General features: G+C 46.6%; 1 protein-coding gene and 1 long non-coding RNA gene across 4 annotated transcripts in view; one reads left to right on the forward strand and one right to left on the reverse strand.

The window, feature by feature from the left end:
• The window catches only part of Lyn (LYN proto-oncogene, Src family tyrosine kinase), a 115,971-nt gene that overhangs the window by 85,297 nt on the left and 4,180 nt on the right, over positions 1-26,494 (forward strand). For all 3 annotated transcript variants that reach the window (NM_030857.2, NM_001111098.1, XM_006237834.5), the window contains exon 11: positions 24,544-24,697. In NM_030857.2, coding sequence (NP_110484.1) covers positions 24,544-24,697 — 154 coding nt within the window. The remainder of the gene's footprint in view (positions 1-24,543; positions 24,698-26,494) is intronic.
• Positions 1,296-23,010, reverse strand: LOC134486916 (uncharacterized). Its single transcript, XR_010066479.1, has 2 exons — positions 19,813-23,010; positions 1,296-7,610 (listed from the first exon to the last, which is right to left on the reverse strand). It is a non-coding gene; the product is annotated as an uncharacterized LOC134486916 (long non-coding RNA).

Below are 26,494 nucleotides of genomic sequence, written 5' to 3' on the forward strand. Positions count from 1 at the left end.
CCAGTGCAGGGCTTCATCCATTTAGGACGATGGTATGAAGACAACTGCCCTGCAGGAAAGGCAGCATGGCTGGGTGCAGCTGTGGGTCCCACAAAGCTAGCAGAACAGGAAGTGGAGAAAGCAGAAGTCTGATAAATGTCTATTGCACTGAACACAGATAAAGAGGCCCTCTGCTTTAGTGGTGTTTCCTACTAGGCTGGAGAATAGAGGACCACTGTAAAGGTTTGTCCCGTGGGGCAGGGATAAGGTAATATGGCACACGTGGCCTGGGTCAGATTGTGCCCATAGTTTGGGTCAGACTTTACACACAGCAGGGTATATGCTGTATCTAATGGCTGTCTTTGTCTTTTTACAAATGGGTATCTATATTTGGTTTTGTACATCTTATTTGATAAGACGTTATCTTGTAGCTGAAATTCTGAGGTCTAAGTCTGGGTGTCTGAGGCTACCATATGAAGGGTAGCTTTCATTGACGTATGAATAAGACTAGGGAACGGTTGCTTTCTGAGCCTTTGTAGCTTGCAGGCATAATGTCCACAGAGCCTACTCTAACTGTGGCAGTGCATCTGGATACCAGACCCATTTACAGGACTCCACTTTAACTAGCCTAAACCCCGTTGGTGACTGGAGAGGCTAGACACAATCAAGACACCGCCACTGTCCTTTCCAGCTTGTGCCAGATGAACTCTCACTTCCATGTCCCAGAGCGTCTTTCCAGGGAGGTGGCCCTGGGTAAACTGCCGAGTCATATTACTGAGAGTGTTACACCGCAGCCAGGGATAGCCTGAGCATGCAGGCTCAGGACAAACACACTCACTTCTCCCTCCCTCCCTCCCTCCCTCCCTCCCTCCCTCCCTCCCTCCCTCCTTCCCATCCTCCCTCCCTCCCTCCTTCCCACCTTCTCTCTTTTTCTTCCCTCTCTCCCTTCATTTTTTCATAGGTTGACCCCAGGACCTATGCATGTGAAGCCTGTCCGTTACTCAGCTACACACCCAGGCAATTTGTTTTCTTCATACCTAAGATCTCGTTCCTTCTGTGTTCCTATCTGTTCAAAACACAAGCCCCATCCAGACTCTGCCATGCTCGTTCCCTTGGGGTGCAGCTGGTGAAAGCACCTGTTTACGCTCCTTCGTCATTTGTTCCACTTGCTTGTGACTCTTCCTCCTGTGACTGGGGTGCTGGGCTCACCCCTGGTAACAGTCTTACACAATGACTTCTACAGTGTTCCTCTTGCCACCCTGATGCCCTGGGTTCCATTTATGGAGGTATTGCGCAACGGGTTGTCTTGTCTTTCATGTGTGTTTTTTTTTTTTAAAGATTTATTCATTTATTTATATAAGTACACTGTAGCTGTCTTCAGACACACCAGAAGAGGGCATCGGATCTCTTTACAGATGGTTGTGAGCCACCATGTGGTTGCTGGGAATTGAACTCATGACCTCTGGAAGAGCAGTCGGGTGCTCTTAACTGCTGAGCCATCTCTCCAGCCCAATGTGTGTGTTTTTTTAAGTCTTCATACGCCGGTTGTGGTGGCGCACGCCGGTAGGATTTGCTGAAGGAGGCAGAGGCAGGAGGATCATGAGTTCGAGGCCAGCCTGGGCTAAGTCTTCATACTTCTCAAGCCCTCTCTTAATTTTTCACTTGCCTCTAGTTAACTTTGTCCATTTTCTGTGGAGAATCGCACAGGAACAGTGAGTATTAATGAGATTAATCTAGATAGATAGTTGGTGGCTGAATACTTAGATAATTCATCCCTGCGTCCCATATCTTTTCCCCAGCTTATTTCTTAGGGTAGAAATTGGTTGAATCCACTCGGTATTTGAGTCCTAATTTAATCAGTGAGTCAGGTGTATAATACGTTGATGGTCACTCTGTCCTGTTAGCATTGTCATATACGGTCAAGAGTGGAAAAAATTAAATGTTCGCCATGGGTACCATTACCGTCAACAGCAGAGATTGCGTCTGCTCACAATCAGAAGGACAAGGAAAAGCATGAGGGGAAGAGTTGGGACTTCCCCATGACCTACTTCTCTACTTTCTCTTTCCCGCCCTCCCCGGGTGTCCAGTTGAGACAGAAAACCCATGATGCACATGGCCACTTCCCAGTTCATGTGAGAGCTGATTTCATCACTTCCTGTCTCAGGAAAGCTCTGAAAAGGCTTATGGGGCACCCGTGTAATCCTCGCTCTTCAGCAACACCCCTCCAGCCCATGTAGCTCCTGGTCACCGGGTAGCGGTGAAGGAATTTTGACTGGAACAAATTTCCTCACAGCTTTTCTCCTTGTACTTAAACGCCGTTTCATGCTTTTCTTTGCTTAGAGGGGAAAGTGATGCCTTAGGAGACATTTGACATTTCTGAGCATATTACCTTCACCAAAATCCCAGGAGATACATAAAGAAAAAAACAAAAAACAAAACAAAAAAAATGTAGCAAAAGAGGCAGAAATTAGTTGGGAACACCCTGGGACACAACCAGATGTGAAATCACAAGCTTGTAAAACTGAGGAGAAAATAACATACAAAATTTGAAGATCAGATAAAATCCCTTCGTCTTTCTGGCCCAGTGAAGCACAGCATTTTTTTTTTTTTTTTTTTTTTTTTTTGCTACTTGGCATCAGCACCTCTGAAAAGCAAACACAGTTTGCACTCAGAGAAACACAGTTATCTCTGAGCAAAGCTGTAAAAGCCCATCTGTTATGATCACGGAATCATAGCAACAATTAACGTCTGCTTTAGCTTCTTCTAGCTAATGAAGCAATCTCCCTTACCCAATGAGAGCCCAACAACTCTGATGCATTGACTGGCCTTCTTAGTGTGTTTTACAAATGCGTGAGTTGACTTCGATTTGCGGGTGGAATTGCTAGGACTTAGCCCAGGGTTTCTTGACTACAGACCATCTATCAGCACGTTCACCTGTATTGTATTGGCACTGGTGGTCAGCATTCATCCTGTGATGATTTCATGTCTGACCTGTCATGGCGGGTGTTTTGCCTCCATTGCCTTGCCTTGCCTTGCTGATAAGTTAATGATTTCTTTAACTCCTTTCTTCTTTCCACTCATCTTTATTGTCAATGTACACCTTTCTTTCTTCTGAGTGTGGCCTTGAACTCTTGATACTCTTGCCTCTACCTACCTCATGCTAGGATCACACATATGCACCGCCACTCCTAAGTCATTGCATGATGTAGTAATTGCCCTTGAGATGTCTCTTGCCATTGGTATTAAATTTGAAGTCACAGTCTAACTTTGAAATCAGTAAGCTGAGGAAAGGAGCAAATCTCAATTCAAGTGTTTCTCAACCTCTTTCAGTAACTAGGAGACTAATCTGTGATAAATCAACTGGAAGGTACAGCATAGAAATGTCCTTAGGAAGCTCCTAGAGTATTTGATAATGTCACCGGATGCAATATGATATTAATGTTATCTCTTTACTCTGTCTTCGGGAGGAACTGAAGAGAAGTCAGACTCTCATTTCCCAGCTCCTGACTCTTGTCCAGCCTCATTCCTTCACCACCATTGCTCCCATAACGTCCTCACAAAGCTGCTGCTTTTGACCTGTGAGCCGTTACCTAAGAACCCTGTGAGGGTCACCTAAGAACATTGGAAAACACAGATGTTTACATTATGATTCCCAACAATAGCAAAATCACAGTTATGAAGTAACAATGAAGATAATTTGATGGTTGAGGGTCACCGCAACATGAGAAATGGTATTGAATGGTCCCAGCATTAGGAAGTTTGAGAACCATTGTAATACGGATCTACTTCATGTTCAAAGCCTTGTTTCAGATTTAAAACATAAACTCAGCACTAAGGATTGATCTCTAGGCAGTTGCCTGCAAAGCAAGCATTGTACCCCCAAGTTACTCATCAACTCTTCAAAACTAGGATCTGTAGCCTTATTGCCAAGGGCACCATCCTCAGTTTATTTCAACAGAGGAAGAGGCACTGACATGTAGAAACCAGCTTGAAGGCAAGTGGAAGGTTCTAGAAACTGGCTTGGCTTGTCCATCTGCCTGGAAACCATGATGATTCCCACCTTCTTAGTCGTTCCTCTTTCCTGGAGCCTCTCATATGTGCCTCTGTTTTGGCCCTTGCACTTGCTTGTCCACCTGATGGCACAAGAATGGGAAAGACCAGCAATGAAGTGGGCATTCACTAATTCCCGAAGAAATATTGTGTAGAGAAAGAGGCCATGGGGACCAGGACAAAGATGCCTCAGAGTGCATCGGTGCCTGGAAACCATGACTTCCCAATACATGCAAACCTACACAACTGGCGGTTGCCTCGCGCTGTGAAACGGGAGATGGATTGCTGCAGTTGTGTACACAGCATCGGGTTGGGTGTTTCATGGTCTCAGCTCTAGCATTGCATGACACAAAAACTCCTTCTCTACTGAGACTACATGAGTTGCCACTCTGATAGAATTAATGACCTTAATGTTCTAAACAAAGGGGCATAAATACGTTATTATTATTTTGGTAGCCAGATTGAGGCAGGGCAGCGGTCTCTTTTCAAAACTAAAAAGATTTTAGTTGCTAAGAAAATAACTGTGCACATTTAAAATGCACAGTGTGATTACTTTTGTCGGTTGCTTTTGAGACAGAACCTTGCTATGTAGCCCAGGCTGCCCTCAACTCACCATCATTCTGCCTCCACCTTGAAAGTGTTGTGATTACAGGCATGTGCTACTGTCCCAGTTCAGTGTGACTTTTAACAAAATTAATACATTTTTATTGTGTGCACACACCCGTGCACATGCATACATGTAAAGTTTAAAGGTTAATCTACAGGCCTGTGTTCTCTCCTTCCATCACATGGGGTCCCTGCATACAACTCAACTCATCAGCGTTGGCAGCAAGTGCCATCACCTGCAGAGCCATCTCGGTGAACAGTCAAAAGTCACTGCCCTACCCGTTTTGACATCCACAATTAGTCACTGGTAACTGTTGCCACCCTTTTACACTTCAGAACTCTAGAATTCATTCCATATGTTTTACTGTAACTTGACCCCATTTCTCTTTATCCGTTTTGAATAATGAGTTTCATTCAAAACTCATTTTGAAGCATGTGACTTAACCCTTGGGGCATGAAAACTTATAAAAATGGACCAGTGAAACTGGAGCCGATGTAGGAATTGAAAAACTGGATAACAGGCAGTTTTCTTCAAGGGGAAGAAATAGAAAGAAAAAAAACCCCACTTAATTGTCAGTTAAAAATAACGCAAAACAGGAACTCTATTTGTGTTTATGGTGGGTTGTGAGGTTAGCATATTAGGCAGAGGGACTGTGGTCACAAACACAAATGAGCCCAGAGGAGTTTTTTTTTTTTTGGTTGTTTTGTTTTGTTTTGTTGTTGTTGTTTTTTTGTTTTGTTGTTTTGTTTTTCAGGGTTTGATTGTTTTATTTCTTTATTTCTTTTTGAGAAAGAGCCTCGCTCTTTAGCCTAAGCTGGCCTCAAACTTTCAATCCCCTGCTCCAATTGCCACCTCTGGGATTCCGGGTGTGCGATGGCACAGCCGTCTGTATTGTTTGAACCTGGTTGGAAATCCGTGCTAGCCCCAGAAAGAACCCATGAGTCAGATTGGCCTTGAATCTTGATACTCTTTTGTCCAAGATGATAGTTGCTAGTTTGTGTTATCCTGGAGTCACAAGTCAGCTTTCTCTTTGGGAACATGTCATGGCATCCCACAGGGCCAGACTTAATGGAGTGAGTGGCTTAGGACCAGTGAGGGTCCTCACCAGTTACATTCAAAGCAGAGGAAGGACAGCACTCCTTGGGATTTCTCTGTGCTCCTTTTACCTTCACCATGTGGCTCTCTCCTCTCTTTCACCCACAGTGAGCAGGGAGCACAGCCTGGCTCCTTGCTAGGAATGGGATGAGCAAGGCATACTCAGTCTCCCAGAAGAACATGGCTTATTGTGGGAGGCAGATGCATGGTGGGTGAGGACAGGGTTTGGCACCAGTAATGTAGCCAAAGTAAGCACCTTATGTTGCTCTCAGAGCACTGTAGACGGGGAAGCTGGAACCCAATGGGGAAGGAGAGCTGGCTGTGGGGACAGGACCACTCCATCAGCTTGGGAAAGGCTCAGACTGTGGAAGTGAGCTTTGACTACGGGCGGTTACTGCCTAGAAAAGAAGCTACAAGAGTTGCAAGTGAAGCTTGTGGTGGAATGAGAGAAGCCAGTGAGCGGGACATAAATGCTGGGGACCCTGCATATGTCTGTCAGTCACAGTGAACTGTCTTTTAGATAGCTCCACGGGTTAAAGCTGTATTTGAACAACACGAGAGAGTGTGCTCAGTCAGAGGTCCTGCCTGGGCTGCAGTGGTTTTGCTCTCTTAGTTAATGTTTTGGCGCTTGGATGAATACATGGTTCTTGGAGTCACTATGACATCCATGGAAAACTCTAGCCAGGTGGATTTCTGGTGATACCATGGCACACAGGCTCCTGAGGCACAACGTCCTGGCAGGCTACTTGGCATGACGGCTCTGGGAGTGTCAGGAACCGACCACTCTGCAGCAGGAATGTGCTGTCAACTCTGGCCTTGCCATGTTGGATACAGGAATGACTAGAAAGGAGGGTCTGCAGCGTGGGTCTAACTTGACTATGGCTGTCAAGAGCCCATGTATACGGAGTGTGGATGTGAGCACTTTAAGAAATGGGCTCCTAAACCATTGAACTGAGAAGGGGGGCGGGTAAAGGAATTAGAGAAAGGACTGACGAAGCAGATGGGGGTTGCAACCCCATAGGAAGAACAACAATACCAACCAACCAGACACCCCAGAGCTCCCAGGGACTAAACTACCAACCAAAGAGCCATGGAGGGACCCATAGCTCCAGCCATGCCTTGTCGGGCATCAGTGGGAGGAGAGGCCCTTGGTCCTGTGAAGGCTCGATGCCCCAGTGTAGGGGAATGCCTGGGCCGGAGGCGGGAGGGAGTGGATGGGTGGGTGGGGGAAGCACCCTCATGGAGGCAGGGAGAGGGGGATGGGATAGGGGATTTCTGGAAGGGAAATGGGGAAGGGGGATAACATTTGAAATGTAGATAAAGAAAATATCCAATAAAAAAATGAAGGGGAAAAAAAAAAAGAAGCGGACTCCTAGGAAAACACAAGACTGCCCCTCCTGCCCTCTGGTTTCTATTAGCCACCATGAGGAATATCAGAAAGAAGTGCTTAGAAAGGGAAAGGGGGGAAAGGGTTATTTTGGTTTATTTTGGCTCACGATTCCAGATGTTTCGGTACATGGTCAGCTTGTTTCATTGCTGTGACCCTGTGGTGAGGGAAAACACCATGCTGGTAAGAGTGCCTGTCAGAGCTTGCCAGGAAGCAGAGAGACAGGGAGAGAGAGAGAGAGAGAGAGAGAGAGAGAGAGAGAGAGAGAGAGAGAGAGAGAGAGAGAGAGAGAGAGAGAGGTTGGGAGGGAGAGAGAGAGAGAGAGAGAACGAGGAAAGGTCCCAAGTGTACCCTTCAAAGATATCCCCCAGAGACATCTCGCCAGGCCCCCACCTGCTAAGTTTTCCTCACCAATAATGACGTCCATGGCCGTTGTGGATCCAGGGCTGGGCGTTTGCCCACTACACACGGTACTAGGTTCCATCCCTAGTGCTGTAAGAGAAATAATTAATTCACAAATGGGTCCTCAGGGTCCATCTACCTCTCAGTAGCACTGTCAGCTAAACTTGAGTTTTAGTAGGAGACAGTTCTTATCTAAGAAATAGGAGGAGCCCTTGCCAGAGCTGGCCATCTATGATCTAAATAGGCCTTCATTGCCTTAGAATTACCTTGCCTCCAGTGTTTTATTATGGTGCTAGAAAACTGTGTTATACAGGAAGAACTAGAGACTGGGGGTGGGGTCGATAGTAGGTGCCGAGCCTGCTCAGCTGTCTACACTGAGCGGCTGCAGGAGTGGCACCACCGCTCTGGAGTAGGAAGGTTTGGGATGCTGTGAGCACAGGCTACAGGCATCCTGGGTTTCAGATGCTTTGCTGTGGGGTCTGGGACTTGAAGATGGGTGGAACTGATGAGCTCTGGGAAGTTGGGCTATAGACACAATTAGGGTTTCAAAAGAACAAGTGAGGAGTGAGGAGGTGGAGGACGATCCTAAGAGGGATATACAGGGACAGAACCAAGAGAGTTGGCATAAAGTGCGTCATATCCTTTGTGGAGCAAGAAAGGCCACAGAGCCAGCTACCCATGGAGTGGGGGTTTACTGAGAACAAAGAAACTTACATTGCATTTTGGGGCAAAAGAGCCTTCAGAGAATTTTGCAAGGCCTTTCTCAGTGTACTGGTTTTGGGGAAAGTCCCTCTTGGCTGTTTCTCTCCCCCATTCCTAGACTTCCTTTCTCCTCCTATTCTCTGCCTGACTGCTCTTCCTGGTCACCCTTCCTTCCCCTACTCCCCCACAGCCCTCCCCAGGCCATTCTCCACATCGTACTTTCTGCTCACACACAGAGGGAGCTGTATACTTTTCATTCCTTAAGTAGGCTTATATTAAGTCTTAGGAAGGCAAAAATGGAAACGAGATTACATTTTAGTTATCGGCCTTTACAATAAACGAAAGAACAAGAAAACATACTGGCTTTTTTGTGGAGAAGAGCTTTCTCTCTCTGCCCCAGAACATCATGTGCTTCAAGATGTTTGTGCAGTAGCCTCTTGGACCCCAGGGTTTTGCAAAGTACAGGAAAGTGGAGTCACTGAAAGTGGCCTTCACCCCAGTTAGTGACCATTTGACTTAAATGTTTATCTTAAGGTCATGTTGTTTCTGGAACACATTCTCTTGGGTTTCCTTGAGGTGTAGGCAGTGCATGGGAGGTGTGGGGCATTCTTGAGTTCTGCATTTCCCTCTGGAACATTCTTTCTGGATTTTACTGCCATGTCTAAGGCAGCAATCTGCCCCACGGCACCTGAATGTCTGCTCAGGAAACCTAGACACACCACAGCAACCTGCCTATTTCCATCTCTCCGCACCTCTACACTTTCCAGCCTCCGCAACTGCCATGCTCCTCTCTGTATCCATGAGGCCATTGTCAGTTTGCACATTTGAGAATCTATGGCCTTTGTCTTCAAGCATTTGAGGTGATTGGTATATTGATGGGTGTACATATAACGAACTACCGCTTTATACCTACAGATAAATATAATTGTGTGTGTTTTATAAAAATTAAGCAGCAAGGTCATTAAACTTTAAACATCCCACACACGTTGGCTTAGTTCGGGTTTGTACTGCTATGATGAAACATCACAAACAAAAGCAACCTGGGAAGGAAGGGGTTTATTTTTTCGTATGCTTGCAAATAACATCTAGTCTCCATTACTGAGGAAAATCAGAACAGGAACTCAAGGCAGAAACAGAAACAGAGGTGTGGAGGAACATTGCTTTCTGGCTTACTCCCCATGACTCACCCTGCTTTCTTACACACCCCAGGACCATCTGCATAATTACAATCAAGTCAAATTAAAACAGAACTCAATGATATAAGACGTTCAGCGTTTGATATCTGGTAACAATCCATACTCTTCTGGACGCTACAGGACTTAGGCAGCGCACACAGCTTGTCTTGTAAACTGAAGCCAGGTCCACTGCACAACTGCTGCTGTCGTTGCTGGTTGTCCCATGGTACCAGCATCTCCAAAATATTGGGTCTTCACTGTAAGTGGGTTGCACCTACACCAACAGCCTCTCCTGGGCTTTCATCAGGGACTCTAACCCTGCCACATAGTGCTAAGCCTCGCTGCTCTCCATGACCCCTTCAATCCTGGGGCTCCTACTTCCAGGAACCTGGAGACAGGAGCTGATGCAGAGCCCGTGGAGGGGTGCTATTTATTGGCTTGCTCTTCATGGCTCGCCCAGTCTGCTTTCTTATACCCCAGAACTACCTAACCAGTGCTGGCACTGCCCACAGGGAACTGGGCCCTCACCACGGACAGTGTCTTGCCCACAGGCCAATCTGATGGGAACACTTCTTCATTCAGGTTCTCTCTTTCCAAATGACTCTGGCTTGGGTTAAGCTGACCTAAAACTTGGCCAGGACCCATAAATCTCAGACAGAGAGTTGGCTGTCAGCTCTTCTTTTCTCCTCTCTCCTCGGCTTCCTTCTTTCCAAGTTTCACTAAGTAGGCAGGTCAGCTGCTGGGTTTCTCTTTTCCCTCTTCCCCGTCTCTTCCACTTCCTCTCTCCTCTCTCCTCTCTTATTCTTGGGTTTTCAAATATGGCGGTTAAAGAGGGGCTCGAAGATGGTTTAGTATGTTAAGCACTTGCCACACAAGCAGGGAGAATGAGTTCAAAGCCCCCAGCTCCATGTAAAAATGGGGTGGAAGGTAAGGACTCCTGAGGTTTCCCTTTGACCTCTAAATGTGTTCTGTGGCGCGTGCCCATGCCCTGCCCCGCCCCCAACCTCAGACACACATACACAATTGTGGTTAAAAAATACATATCGTCAAATGCACCAGTCTAACCATATTCCCTGCTGTCAGCAGCATTAAGTCCATTCACACTGTTGTAAAACCAAAAACACTCTGTTCCCAGCTCCTCTGTTGCCTTCTCCATGACCCCTGGCAGTACCTTCTGTCACCCTCTCTTACCCATCTTTCTAAGTCTGCACACTGTCTGTATCTCACCACCTGGATGGCTTTCATGCAACTCCCCTCCATGGGTTCCGACCAGCTCCAGTGGACCACAGCCCCCTCCTTCCTCAGCTCTGCAGCTCACAAATGCTTTCTGGACTCAGCGTCTTTCCCAAATTTTCCTTCCTGGGAGCTACTGTCCTTTGCCTCATGCCTGCCCACACTCTTGCTGCCAACATTTGACCTCCCACCTGAGCCACTTCCCCTCCTGTCTGCTCCATGGTTCTCAGAAGACACTGCTAGACATTTCTTCCATAGCATGTACAATTACTATTTCAGTGAGTTCTTGTTTGTGTTCGCATCATCCGTGAACAGCAGCAGAGCCTTGAAGAGAGTGGGTGCTGGGTAAAAACTCCATAAGTCATTTTATTGACCCTTAAATTGGAGCACACCTGTCTTACTTCACATAGCTCTGAACTGGCAACTGGAAGAATGTGTGTCACCTTGAAGGTCGTCTGAGGCTCAAGTGTGAACAAAAACGTTTTCATGTTCCTCGTCTTCCGCGTGTTTAGTCCCCTACACAAAACTTGCCTAATCGGTTAAACAAAAGCAAGAGAAGAAGGAAATAGAATGTGAGTATCTGGATTGTCAGAGAAAACAAAGAGTGGCTTTGTTTCACGTTCCTTGTGGCATAAAGAGCTCCAGGAAGAATGAAAAACTATAAACGAACTGGTTGAAACTGAAGCATGAGGGCAGGGGGTGCACAGTGGAACAGGTGTTTTCCTCTCTTGGCCTAAGTCTGGGCCTTTCCTCAGCACTGCACCTTGATTCTGGAATTCACATGGTGAAGGAACACTCCTCTACAAAATTATGACTTAAAGCTGGTAGAAAATTTTCCACCATTTCCTGGGTCATACCAACCCCTTGTTCCTTTAAGATACATGGTACAAGTGTGTTTCTTACCTCACTTTTTCTCAGCGCATTCCTACACAATGTGATCCTCCTGCTGATTGTAGACCCTTTGCTTCATCCCCAGAGCCTCAACTCCCTTGAAGCCCTCACCCTCAGACTGCTTGCTGCAGTCCTCCTGGGGTTCCTGGATGCTTGCCTCACCATGACACAGAACACTGGCTCTAAGCACATCTCCCACTGTTCCCAGCAATCCTCACTTTCAAACTCAGGCTGTTTCTTACTTCCTGCCCTCCAGGACTCTGTCTTTTACTCCTCACGGAGTCCCTGGGTGGTGAGAGAGAGGTGCTCATTGGACTTTTAATCCTGCTGTCTCTACTGTTCTCATTTCATTTTAGTGTTGCCCCCTCACACGTCATTGTTGCCCCACTTCCTCCCTCATCATATTCCCTCTTCTCTCTCTCTCTCTCTCTCTCTCTCTCTCTCTCTCTCTCTCTCTCTCTCTGTCCCCTCCATCACACCTTCCGGGTAAAATCTTTCCTGGCCTCGTGCCTGGCCAGATCTTCATCTCTTAGACCCTTAATTTTCAGTTATGTGCTATTATGATTGCTGGCTTGTCGCATTTCTGATTCAAGACTACTCATCTGTGGGTCCTGCTATATGATCCAAGCCCATGCCTTTTCAGCTCCTGGGCACTAGTGTGTCTCTTTCATCTGCAAACTACCCACCCTCGTGGGGCTCTCAGTGGATTACCTGGCTGGACTTTTCCCTGAGAGGGCCCTCAAGCAGCCTCAGCCAGCCTGACATGCTACACTGCATTACAATGTTACACTGTGTTACACATTGAGCCCTCGCCTCTCCAGCTGTTTCTAGAGGTTTGACTCTCCTGTAAGCGCAGGTTAAATTCCTATGATTTAAAGTTGAGCAGCTGCCTCAGGAATACAATGTTTCCTTAGGACCCCTGATTCTTCCCTCAGCTCTTCTAGGTTCTGGTGGCTCTTGGCACTCCCTGGTTTGAGGCAGGGTTCTGTGAGTCGTGCCTACCCCAACCTCGTGTCTTTGCCAAGACTCCTCTGCAGAAGAAAAGCGTCCCTTGGTTGTTTACTTAAACAGCAACCAGACATTAGACATGGGGTGTGCCCTGAGCCTAGAATGGCATTTCATCTCAGGATCTTTAATTTATTAAATCTGCAAATATTTTCTTTATATCAGTGGTTCTCAGCCTGCCTAATGCTGCTGCAATCCTTTAATACAGTTCTTCATGTTGTGGCGACCCCCAACCATAAAATTGCTACTTCATAACTGTAATTTTGCTGTTATGAAATGTACTATAAATGTGTGTGTTTCCCAGTGGTCTTAGATGACCCCTGTGAAAGGGTCATTCCATGCACACCCCGGAAGTCATGAGCCACAGGTTGAGAACCACTGATTTGCAGGGTCAACTTTTGTATTCTGAAGGATAGCCATTTGGGGCACTGTAGATCTAGTAAAACTGTCCAGCTCTGAGAGCACTGTAGCTCCTGTCTCCAGCTCTAATGCCTCCCTCCAGTCCACTGCTCTCTTGGTTTCTCCACACAGATGTCTGCTAATCACATCACACTAGCCATGCCCAGCCGAGTTGCCTTTTCTTCCTGCTCCAGAACCATTCCCATTTGTGGCTGGTCTCCTCTCGCTGAAGGCGACATGGTCCTTAGAGTTGCCAACCTTGACACTCTCCTCAGTCCTTTACTAAATGCAGTCCTACACAGGTGACTCACATGGCTACCTCTGCCACCCCCTGGTGACTTATAGGGTAACTGCCTGCTGCTCTTTGCTTCTGGTTTCCCTGCTGGTGAGACCACTGGAAACTGGCCAGAGAACTGTGGGATGAGAAGAGTTGAGTCATACCTTGCTTGGAGACCTCCAGAACTTTATCCATCACTCAGGACAGACTGAGCCCTGATAGAGGCCATTGATCTGCACTTTGTATTAGATGATGTTCCAGGTGTTAGCTCTCTACATACATGTCTGTTCCGTGTTTAGACAACTGTGTTGCAGAGTCCCACTTCATATCGTATCCTGAGTCTCCTCTTATGTGCTTGTTTAAACCTATGTATACCTGGTCTGGTTATCTGTAATCAAGGACAGGCCTTGGGTGTCCTTTGGGTTTAGATGAGCCTAGGAAGTACTGATGGGAAGTTGCTGGGTGATGCTTTCACAGACCATCTTGCCAGAAGCCCATGCTTCTTCCTCTCTGAGGCACATCAGCTGGAGGAACTGGCCTTTTGTCATACTCATTAAGTCAAGGAAGCCAAGGAGTCAGCTGCCCAATCCTGCGGGTTCAGGCAAACTCTGACCAGTGAGCAGACACATTCCTTTCAATGTTACTCCAGCCTCTACCCCCTCCTGCTTCATAAGGAAAAGCTGGAGTGGCAGAGGGAAACCGTTAGGCTCCATCCGTAAACACAGACTATTTTGAAAACTCACTTCAAAGGGGATGAAATACAAATAGAGATGAACCCCGACTCTGTTTCTGGAGTTTATTAGATGGCGTTACAGACTTCCTTGAAGCTCATCCCAGGGTGAATGCATTAGTGGTTGCTTGCAGGGCACAGTCTAACCAATTGAAATGTAGAGAGGAAACAATCCATTTCCTTTGTTCCTGGCTTGGTGTCTTGACGAGTCCTTGCCTTCTGTCTCCCTTATCAGAAAGTAACCGTGATAGACCTGCACTCTTTCTGGGAGACCCCTGCCTTGAGAACAGGGCGGGGCCTGTAGGCAGGGACGTCTGTGTCAGTGGATACATGGACGGGTGGGTGGACGAATAAATGCAGTTCTCTCAAGGAAGGCTCCCACCCACCTCAGAAGGACCTTGACCTTTCAGTCCTTTGATACACTAAGGCAAAGCTACTGTAGCTCAATCAGTTTCAGTCCCAGCAGCAACAACAGTAATGGTAATAACAGCAGTATGCTGAGCTGGGGGCACCTAGAGAAGGCACAGTGCTTTTTTCCCCCATGTTTTACTAAAAATCTATAAATATGTGTGTGCCTGTCACAATGTCATCTGTTCCTGACTGTTTCCTTTGCATTCCCCTACAGACCGCACTTAGGTCTCACCCAGGTCTTCCCTGGTCAGCAGCAGCACAGAGCACAGCTGTGCACAAGGACCAGACAGCTGCATCAGAGGGTGGCTGTCTTAGTTCTTGTCAAAGTCACAGCTCACTCCCACTGAGCAGTTTCAGCCTCGAGCTGAGGGAAGCATTAGGGGCTTGGAGGCATCAGGAGTCCCCCGTTGGTCACAGTGCACATTCCACAGCAGGAACAGTCTTGACTCTGAAGAAGTACACAGTGGCCAGTGGCAGTTCTCTTGTTCCCTCCCCTCCCTCACTGGGGTCAGTAGAAAACTGCTTCTTTCTCCTTTCTTCGTGGTCTCTGTAGAGACCACCAGGTACGGCACTTCTACCACTGCTGTGGCAGTGAAAAGATTTCTAGCACGTCAGCCACTTCCTGCCCTATCCTGTGCTTGTCAAAGCCATAAGTCATCTCCATGAATCCATGGTAGTCAACCTGCATAGCCAGTGTACCTGAGACCAGGCTATGCCCTCCTGGCCTCCTCCCACATGGCCTCACATCTGGCCTCTCCAAGACCAACTCTAGTGTTTATAATTTATTTCACTGCCGTAAGCGCATTGCTATTGTTAGTCATTTTCCTATCCGTACAGTTCAGGGCTGGCTGAGGGTTTAAGTGGCACAGCGATGCTTAGCATGTCAGGGCATGTCAGCAGCACATGCACACACACAAAGGGTTCAGGGATGGCAGTACAATCAGGATAATAATTATTCAGGCTGGAAAAGTGGCTCGGTGGTTAAGAGCACTTGTTGCTTTTGCAGAGGACGCAGGTTTGGGTCTCTGAATCCGCATGGTGGCTCAGCTATCCATAATTCCAGTTCCAGGAGTTCTGAGCCCATCCCCTGGTTTCTCTGTGCAATAGTTGTGGAAGCGGTACATGGACTCATACACGCATGCAAAGCAGTCATTGTGCAAAATAAATAAATCTGAAAATGTTATAGTAATAATTATCCCCCACTCCCTTTTCCCATTAAGCTCAGGTTTATGAGTCCTGTATAAAGAGCTTTTATCCCCTGGGCCATCTGTTTGCAGTTTTGAGATTAGACTGAATGAATGGGAAGAGAAGACAATTTCTTCTTCGTCCCACCCTGCCATTCAGACATCCACATGGCCTGTCACTCTCTACTTATGTCTGGTATTAAGCACTTCCACACTGTGAGTCACCAAGTCTATCGTTTGACACCCATTTCTAACTCCCCATATTCCTTTGATGACCAACCTGCTAACCAGCTTTCTGCTTTCTGTAGCTCTGAATTTGACCATTTAAAGCTCCTAACTTGTTTTATTTAGATTAATATCTACAAGGTTCATGTATGTTGTAATGTGTATCAGATTCCCTTCCTTTTGTTGACTGTATAATGTTCCACAGTATTCACCCATCAGCGGATATTGGGTTACTGTTGTGTGTAATGCTTCTCTGAGCATAGATGTATGTTGTGGTTGTCCAGGCACTGTTTGTACTTTGATATCAATCCTGCTTCCTCGAGAGGGGCTGCCTCTGATGAGAAGTAGATCACATACTCAGGTGATCTCACTAAACCTTCACCCCATTCTGACTGATCGAATAAAGGCTAGAGCCGATCGGTGACTGGACAACGGATGGGAAAAGTGGGACTGGAGGTCTCAGAGACGGGGGGGAGAGAGAGAGAGAGAGACAGAGGATGAGGAGGTGGAAGGAGGATGGAGCAGAACCACATGTCCTGGAGAAGCTGCAAAAGGGGTCTCATACCTGAGAAACAGATTAGTGTAGTGATAGATCTAGGCATACGACTTACAAATATAATAACGGTTGTGTGTTTTTTATATGGGCTCATTGGGGTAAGAAATTACCACAACAGATGTACAAGTATTGCTCAAGCCCCTACAATAGTTTCTTCTATGTGTATATAATGTGTGTGTGTGTGCGTGTGCGCGCGCGCACGTGTGTGTGTCCATGTGAGTACAAATGCACATGTGCAAGTATAGGTGCATGTGTGTCTGAAGGGCCAAAGCTCAACCTCATGTATCACTCCTTAGGAGCAGTTTACCTCCTTTGGGGCAGAGTCTCTCACTGACTAGGATATCAGGGGATCATGCTATCTCTGCCTATCCAGCACTAGAATGCTACCATAGCCGGCTTTTCTATGTGGGTTCTGGGAGTCAGAGATCTTTTCTTTCTTTCTTCCTTTCTTCCTTTCTTTCTTTCTTTCTTTCAGAAAAAATTTTCTGGGACATGTAGTAATTCTATATTCGCTAATAACAGCCCACCCTGCTGTTTTGCCCGGCATCCACTCTGGTCCCTAGCCCCTCACTAGCCCACCTTCCTCTTTTCTAGTGAGTTCACACAATTCTCAGAGGAGTGAAGTAGTCACGTGTGGGTTATTGTGCAAGAGAAAGTCTAAGAAAACTAACTGACAACTCCCCTCCACCTCCTGAAGAAAGTGATTCCCCTCATGGAACATACTAATTTAATTGCAGTCGGTCGCTTGGCGGAGCCACCTTTGGAAACCCGCGTCCCTGAGGAATCCTTGCCTGTTGTTGGCTGCTTACATTCTGACCAGCCACAGATGTGGCTTTGCATGGGCGTGTTCCGCTCCCCTCCCTCGTCCTCCGCTGTGAGGGCAGGCCAACAGACTTCCAGTTTAGCCTTGGCTGGCTTCTCAATTATCTCATCGTCTTCTTCCTCTTTCTCTTCTTTATTTGGTGAGTGCTCTCATTTTAAAGGCAGAAGCCAGTGTGCACAAGGAGGAGCCTACTAAACATGGCTTCTAATCTTGGTCTTCCTTGGAGCAGGCCTTCTCTGGACTCCGGTTCCTCTCCTTTGTGATGAGTGGCACCTGTCGTGTGGCCTAGCTTTGACTGTTATAAAAGTGTAGCAGTGTCAGGGTGAGGAGAAGCTATTGGGTGACAGCCGCTGTCATCAGCACCATCAACATCAAAGCTTGGATCGTTCTGTCTAGCTGGGTTTTCTTAGGGAAATGTAGATATTATGACTGAATAAAACTAAGAGTTTCAAGAGATTCAACAGCAATGAGTGGGCTTTTTGATCCATGCTTCCTCTACCCACATAATAGATTGCAGTGCAGGGACCCAGTGTGCAGAATCAGTGGCCATTACTAACTCTTGTTTCTATGGAAATGAAGAACCAATGGACAAATGCAGCCCTGCTGGGAACACAGAGAAATGCGAGTCCTTGTTTTGCTTGGTTTGCAAACTCTGTTTTCTGTTCTTATCGCTACACCTTCTCCCCATCGGGAGAGACACTTTAGAGATTGTGATGTGTACCAGTTGCCACTCATTTTCCCTTCCACTTTACTGGAGTCATCCTTACTCCATGGGCTCTTGGTGCTTTAACTATCTGGACCCTTTGCTCAGCCACAGGAGGCGAGAGGAATAGAAGCTTGCTCCACAGATCAGACGAGGCAGCAGAACGGTGGGTCCCTTCTTCCACCCTTCGGTGGCTCCTTCTTTAGAGTCTCTCCTGCTTCTCTGGATGTCTGACTATTCCCACAGCCCATTCTAAGGCAGGCTGCGTTTCAGTTCCAGCTTCTCATTCAGGCTGGAACTTCCTGGGATAGAGTTTAGCTTTGCTTGAGAGATCGCATTCAGTTTTCCTGAGTTCCTTTCTCCCTGAGACTCTGACTCTGGTGCGGGTGTTTCTTATTAAAAACAGAAACAAACCTTCTTCACCTGCTACCCGCTGATGTTCGCAAAAGCTGCAGTAATTAGTGGGCGTAAACACTGGAGTCAAGTCACCTGTGAGACCCTCCATTATCTGTCCAAAACATCAGGAAGTGTGGTGGCGACAGCTGACGAAGGGCACAGTTAGGAGCCACCTGGATTCCAAGCACTGTTGTGGTGGGAGCTAGCCCAAAGATACCACTCTGTGGGGTGCTGGGATTGACCAATTCCACACAGGGAGGCAGATGACTGACTTGGGAGCAGTTCTCACTAGCAAGGAGAATTATCTGAGTTCTGCCTGGGTTTGCAGACATAATTGTTATTTCCAGCTAGAGTTAAATCCCTCATAAAGAGGGCTCGTTGCGTATCACTGTGGGCCCTAGATGTTCTTCAGACAGATGTAACTGTGCTGTAAGACCCCAGCATGGCGCTAAGTGTGCAATGGGGATGTGAAGTTTAAGTTCATTAGCAGAGAGGGACCAGTGTTGCCTTCCTCAGAGCGATCCTGGGGCCCGATGAGACAGATTGCACTGTGCACCCCTTGTGTGCAGGATAGGAAGACAGGCTTTCTATGTAAGCATTGTTAGTGGATGGGACCTTTATGTTAGCATGCCCAAGCAAGATTCTTCTAATATCTTTAGTCTGATTTAACATTTCTAATGTTGTATCCTGGAAGAAAATTATTTGCAAAGTAATAAGACCCTGGAGTTTAGAGTCAATCAATACCCAGCCCACCATATGTGTGTGTGTGTGTGTGTGTGTGTGTGTGTGTGTGTGTGTGTGTACATGTAAGACCGTTGTGCTATAAGAACCACTTTGTGTGAAAAATCACCCATGGTTACCCAATTCCAATGCTGTGCCAGCCATTGGCTGCATAGACAACCGTAGTCCCAGATTATAGCACCTAGTGATGATGTCACCCCTTAGGTCATGTAAGTATAACACACAATGCTTGAACAATAGAAAAATCGCTTAATGATAGATTTTTAAGAATGGATCCCTGTTGCTAAGCAACATAACTGTGTAGCTATATTCATAAACTAAGGCATGATGACAGGCTAGCAGTCCATAGTGACCTCTGGGATTCTGACCATGGTCTAAGGTCCAGCCCTGATTCGGCTCACTCTACACCCCCTCATCCCACCCCCCAAAAAAATCTGAGCCTACCCTTACAAGAAGCAGTGTGTGTTTTCTGCATGCTGTGGCTCCTGGAATGACTTCTGTTAGAGGCTGATACTCCCCATTCTGACATGTGTGCTTGGCCAGACCTGTGGCTCTGGGCTTTTGGGAGGGCAGGATGTTCAGCTGATTGGTCATTGAAGATAATCAGAAGCTGAGGTAAGTCAGCTGACTGGTGAGTGAGTAAGAGCGTCCCTGAAGCCTCTGTTCTTCCCCAAGTCCCATTAGAGTGGCTGCACCTCAGGACTCATTTCCTGACACTGCAAGTCTGTTTATCAACTGACAAGACAAGACAGTCCTTCACCCCAGGCATCGTCACTATTACTTCCTATGACTAGGTTGCTAAGCTGGTGTCCACCCTGTGGTTCATAGTTCTCTGCCTTACCTGGTAGCTTGGCCCCTCCTCCCAGGAGAGCGGCACACTCAGCAAGGGCGTGTTTTATAGCATTTGCTTCGATCAGAAACATTTTCAAGTGGCAGGCACCATGCTGGACAGAGTGTGGTCACGGAGTATGGTTGCCATATACCTCCATGGCTTCCTTCACTCGTGTGTTTTATGGGGACTTTAGCTTTCCTAAGCGTCACTTGCATGTGTTCTGTGGGAGTAAAACCTGCCTGGTGGCTGTCATTAGGGTCAAACATGAATTAAGCGTAAAGGCTGTAAAACAGAGTAAATGCTGAACGAGTGGTGATTATTATCTCTCTCTAATAGTCATCATCATAATCATCACCACCACACCGCCACCACCATCATTATCACCACCACACCACCACCACCATAGCACCACTACCACCACTACCTCCACTACCATCATCATCACCACCACACCACCACCACCATCACCACCACTACCATCATCGTCGTCCTCATTGTCATCATCATCATCATCATCATCATCATCATCATCATCATCATCATCTACTACCTGAACACAACACAACAAAACCATTTCCTGGTCAAAAGGGTCCTTTCTCACTAGACACGGTATCTCCAGTAGCTGCCATACCAGTGACTTTTATGTGGTGTTGAGATATAGGAAGTGAGAGGCTTGAGCTCTTCTCTTGGGATCCCTGGGGACAGGTTTGATGTATCTAGCTGACAGTTCTTTCTGTACTGCTGAAAGAGGAAGAGGATATCCTATGAACAAAGCATCCTCCTAATCTGGACCAGCAGAAGCTGGGTCTGGTTTCTTCCCGCTGCTATCAAATATAGCCAGATTTGCTCTGGCTACAGTAAAACCCTTTTGATTCTAAATGTTGGTTGGTTGGTTGGTTGGTTGGTTGGTTGGTTGGTTGGTTTTTAAAAGCCAAATAAAGAACACTGTAGAGTTGGGGGCTGAAGAGAGGGAACGAATTTTACAGACTAGGGTGGTAATACTTGGGAGCCTTTCGCTTTGCTGGGGTGTCTGCTAATTATTGAGCTCAGCTCAAGCTACTTTAGGATTTCATCTCAACACCAATATCACTGTCCGGAAAAGCGCTGTAACTGGAATAGAGATCCCAAGTACACAAGGCTTGTTCAAGACTGTGACTGCTTCAGAGAATCACCTCCAAACACTTTCAGCAGGTGCCCAGCTTGAGTAGATGTGCCTGGAGCCCTCCTAGCAAGTTCTTGGAATGATCTTAGAATAAGCTGACCCTGGAAATCCATGGCCAAGCAGGAGATGGAGCTGAGCCCTGAGTCGGGATTTTAGCCAGCTTCAGCTCTTTGCACTCCTGACCTAGGGTCTATATATTTACTAGACTGTTAGCTAGGTAAGCATGGCCTAGCATTTCAAGAAGGCTCTGTTACTAAGGAGGACTGGAAAGAGGCTCAGAGAGCATCAGTAATGACCATGCAATTGTTTGTATCCCTTTGGGGTTCTAGAACCTTGCTGGCTCATTTCAGCAAGGCACGTCTCTGTCTCCTTAACCCAAACATTCTATCCAGTTGTGTAACAGCTTCTTGGCCCATTCTTCTGCTTAGTCCCAGCATGCTCTGCACTCTTGCCTTGCCTTTAGTAAGTTTGGTTGAGGTTGGCGTGCCAGCAAACTATGAGAAACTGAAGCCTGAGTCCTGCCCCAACAACGTTTGCCTCAGTCCCTTGTGTTACATCACCCTCTGCCCTCTATGTCATGCCCCACTGGTCTGGTGCAGAGTCTTCTAGAGGAAGTCACGAATGCCAGCATGCCCTTGCCAGGGCATTCACACCCCACCCCACCGCCTTCGGTGGGCTTCCTGTTGAAGCTATTTTGAATATTTCCAGATAAGGGCGAGCATCTTCTGTGCGCCTAGGGCCGTTGAGAGTAGGGAAAGCAGAGGCCACCCAGCTGTTGCTATCTCAACCAGCCTCACATTTTCCCCCACCATGCTCTGGTTTCTGCTCTATGTGCTTACCTATCGTCAGATGTGTGCAATGTTTTACAAGGTCAGCCCCCCATGTCATCGTGCTTCCTTTGTACCAAGTTGAGAGCTGAATGCAGGCAGCACATGCAGCTCACCTGTGCCCAGGGAAGTGGCCACATGAGATGGGCACATGGACAGAGTGACGAGCCGTGGAGATGCACTCCTCGGAGAAAGTGCTGTGCTACAAAGGCTCAGGGAAAAAAAATGGCCTCTCAGCCCAGACCTGCAGGATGAATGGGCCACATAACGGGGGAGTGAGGTTTGAGGGTGGTTGCCAAGAGGCTGCAGGAGGAGTCATGGTGAGGAATCAGGAAGATAAAGCAAAGCCAGGTCCTGTAGAATGCTACCAGCTCCTGGTAGCATTATTAAAGTATTTGGACAGTGTGCCTGGGTGCCCATAGGGAGTGAAGTTCTGGGTTGACTAGACTTCAAAGTAGATCTGGGGCACTTTGCGTATTCTCAAATTGTTGTGACCAGAAGAATGACACCTACAAATCCTGTGTGCTAGCAACATAGCTTCCTGGACCCTACCTAGTTCGGGGGCTGGAGAGATGGCTCAGCGGTTAAGAGCACTGACTGCTCTTCCAGAGGTCCTGAGTTCAATTCCCAGCAACCACATAGTGGCTCACAACCATCTGTAATGGTATCTGATGCCCTCTTCTGGTATGTCTGAAGACAGCTACAGTGTACTCACATATACGAAATAAATAAATAAATCTTAAAAACAAAAATCAAAACTCTAGCTCGTTTTTCTGGAGGAGATTAGTGACAGCAGCAAAGTTGCACTCGAGTGAGAATAGAAAAGATATACAGTGCAGCCTTTGCCTTAGAGGCGTTGATTATCTGGTTGCTGTGGCAACAGTAAGCCCCCCCCCCCAACAGAAAACAATGGTAAAGCTGTAACCCTTAGCTGTGAGTAGTGTTTGTGCAGACCAACGCTGCAAGACAGGTGAAGAGAGGTTCAGGATGGGACTAGGAGGACTCCGGAAGAGGACCCAGGATGAGGCCTGGAAGGAAAGGAAGTGCTAACCAGCTGCTCCTTTGCTGAGCAGTAGAGGTTGAAGGGGCTTGTGCAGTCTTCACAGTGTGAGGTAAGGAGGCTGCTGCTGCTGGTGATGGAGGAGCCTTCCCAGATGCAATTTACAGCCTCTGGGGGACAATTCACTCTATTGAGAAGTCATCCTAATTGAGGAAGCTTCTCTTCTTTTTTTCTTTTTTTTTTTTTTTTTTTTTTTTCCCCCGGAGCTGGGGACCGAACCCAGGGCCTTGCGCTTCCTAGGCAAGCGCTCTACCACTGAGCTAAATCCCCAACCCCAGAGGAAGCTTCTCTTAAACACATACACACAAATACACAGACAAGTACACAGAAATACACACACACCACAAACATGCACTCCATAAACACACGCAAGCACACATACATGCACACATAAATACACACAAGCATGAGCGTATGCGCACGTGTACACACACACACACACACACACACACACACACACACACACACACACACTTTCTTCCTTCCTTATCCTTGACTGTGTAATTTGGTGGCACAATCCTTTAACTGATTTTTTGAGCTCTGCCACATTTCCTACCAGCACTAAGTAGTACCTTCTCCTCTCTGGGCTGTTGTCTATATGAATCCTTCATTCTGCCTCATATTTTTGCTTTGTTGCCAGAGTATATTCTGTTCGTCCTGAGGGACTATGCTCAGAGGCTCTGGAGAGCTGGCCCCACCTCTTCCTTAGCAAGATCCTGACAGAAAGGGTCTTACTAACAAGCGTGTGTCTCACGTCCTGTTGCTGGTGTCTTGTATTAGCAAATCACTTTCTTCTCTTCTGTTGTCTTAGTTCTGGTTTCTACCACAAAATACCATGGACTGGATGTTTCCAACAACAGGCATTTATTTCTTAGAGTTCTAGGGACATCCAGAAAGAAGCACCAGCACATTCAGTATCTGGTACAGGCCCATTCTCCTTACAGCCTCTTAATAGCCATGGCCACCCAAGGTGGAAATGATTAGGAAGCTCTCTGTGGCCTCTTATATAAGGGCACCAAGTCTGCACTGCCCCCCAACCTAGTTACTTTACAACTACCAACACATAAGGATCATATTGAGGGTCAGGATATCAATATATAAATTTAGGGGACCTCACCTAAGAATCTAACATGACCTCTGTATATCAGCATGGGCAGGTTTTACAGGTCTTAAAAAAAGCTTTCACACTGTTAAAAATGCTGAATCTATTGTTATTTAAAAAACAAAATGTTACCATGGGGCTGAGGTGATAGCTGAGCAGTTAAGGCCGTGAACTGCTTTTAGGGAGGGCCCAGATTCAGTTCCCCTCTCTCATGTTGAATTATCTCAACTGCCTGCAACTCCAGCTCCAGGGGATCCAATGCCCCCTTCTGGCCTCCAAGAGTACCTGCATGCAATGTTTTCACTGAGACACAAAAGACACACACACACACACACACACACACACACACACACACACACACACACACACGGACCGACACGAACACACACACACAAAGAGATAAATAAAAATAAAATAAAAACTTTTTTTAAAAAAGTTACCATTGTTGGAGATGTTAGGGACAGACTTTAAAAAGAATTCTAAGGGTGACTTTAGCACTATCTTAAAATTTTGAAAAACTAGTTTTTTTCTTGATGGCCAACCATGACAGCCTCTCTAGAATATGAACATGACCCCCTTCTGTTTGCAGATTGCAGAAGGCATGGCGTACATCGAGCGGAAGAACTACATCCACCGCGATCTGCGAGCTGCCAACGTGCTGGTCTCTGAGTCTCTCATGTGCAAGATTGCAGACTTTGGCCTCGCGAGAGTAATCGAAGATAATGAATACACAGCGAGGGAAGGTACGTGTGCTGGGTTACAGAGGCCATCTTGCTGCAGGAGTGTGCTATTGCCCCCCATGATGATGCCCTCCCACTTTTCCACCCCCCAATTCTGTCCTGTGTTCTCTCGGTTCCCACCGACCTTGTTTCTACCTTCAAGACAAGGCATTGCTGTGTAATGAGGAAATCTCCTAGCTATGTATCTGACAGGTAGTTAATATACAAACAACTCAAAAAGCGACATAACAAGAAATATTTCATTATTTCTCTGCCTAATTTCATTTTTGTTTGCTTTTTAATAAAGCATCTACAAAAAAGTCATCATTTTGAAGGGGAAAAAAAGGGCTTATTTGGTACAATATTGAAGATGTGCCTCAATGGTAGCTTTCTGTGTAAGATCTGTCTTGGATAAGGCCACTCAATACTGTAACAAGATTCATGAACAGTAGTATCTGTCTTCTTCTTTGCTGGTTTTTGAGATAAGGGGGTGTTTTACTTTTTGGCAGTGGGGATTAATGGACGAGGGTCTCATCTTTGCAAGGCAAGAGCTCAACCACTGAGTTGTAGCACAGTCTTGCTGTGTAACCCAGGCTGGCCTCAAACTCTAAATCTTGCTGCCTCAGCCTCCCACGTGCTGGGACTACAAGTATGTGCACCACACATCCAGCCTTGTATTTCACTTAGTCAACACTAAATTTGTCAAAATTAAGATTCTTTATTTACCCTGTAAGGCAGATTTTTTCCCCTCTCAAATAATAAAGCACATGTGCTTCCCTGGACTGCAGAGATGTTCGTAACACTTAGTCTATGCTGCAGACCACTGATGATGGGCCTCGGAGGTTCTGCAACTCTAGAGATCCTCTGTAAGGGTCTGAGCCAGGATCCAAGCCAGGGAATCCAGCTTTTGAGTACATGAGAGAGAATTGATTACACTGGTTTGTTGACACCAACAAGCACTGAGTCTTTGAAAAATACCAGAAAGGACAAAGACCATAAAGAACATGTTAGGATGATACCAAATAGAAAGTGGTAACATGGAGATGCTCCGAGACTCTGTATCTCTGTCCTCCCATCATGCACCACTGCTCCAGGCTGTCTAGAAACAATCCAGGAGTCAGTGATTGTGAGCCCAGCACACAACAGGTGTACACAACTGTCTGTTCTGTTCTTATAGGGACTACTAGTCTTAGTAAGGCACTGCAAAAGAAAATGCCTGCAAAGACATAGTAAAGATAATGTTTTCAAGCAGTGGCTATGAACCCCTAGCAGTTCCACAATGCTGGAGCTACAGACTGCGCCAAGTCTTGCTTTCCTCGAAGGAAATTAAATATAATTCTGGTTGTGGATCTAGTTCAGTAGTCAAATGTGTACTTAGCACTCATTCCGGCACTAAAAATTAAGTAGGTACATTTAAATGAAATAATAAATATGGCCACTCAAACTTAGAATGGACTTACTAAAGAAAAGCCTGAACTGTGTTGTAGAGAAGGCTTGGTGTGACGTTTTGATACTGTATGTTTGGTTTCGTTTTCTGAGATGGGGTCCTATATTGATGTCCAGGAGTTTAAAGCTAAACTCCTTGATTCAAGAGATTCCCCTATCTCACCTGAGAATACAGGTGCATGCCAGCATACTAAACTCTAGATAAAATTTCAGCAACCCTTTTGAAAGGCCAACAGTGTAAGAAAATAGTACACCGCACCCTTTCCCGTTTAAAGTTGAGCTGATTACAGTGCCCCCTGGAGGTTCTAGAAGAAACTGCTTCTAAAGAAAGGAGGACCCTAAAGGGAAGGGCAAGGGAGGTGACTCTGTTCGAAT

This window comes from Rattus norvegicus, chromosome 5 (assembly GCF_036323735.1).
Source record: "Rattus norvegicus strain BN/NHsdMcwi chromosome 5, GRCr8, whole genome shotgun sequence".
NCBI classification, from domain to species: domain Eukaryota; kingdom Metazoa; phylum Chordata; class Mammalia; order Rodentia; family Muridae; genus Rattus; species Rattus norvegicus.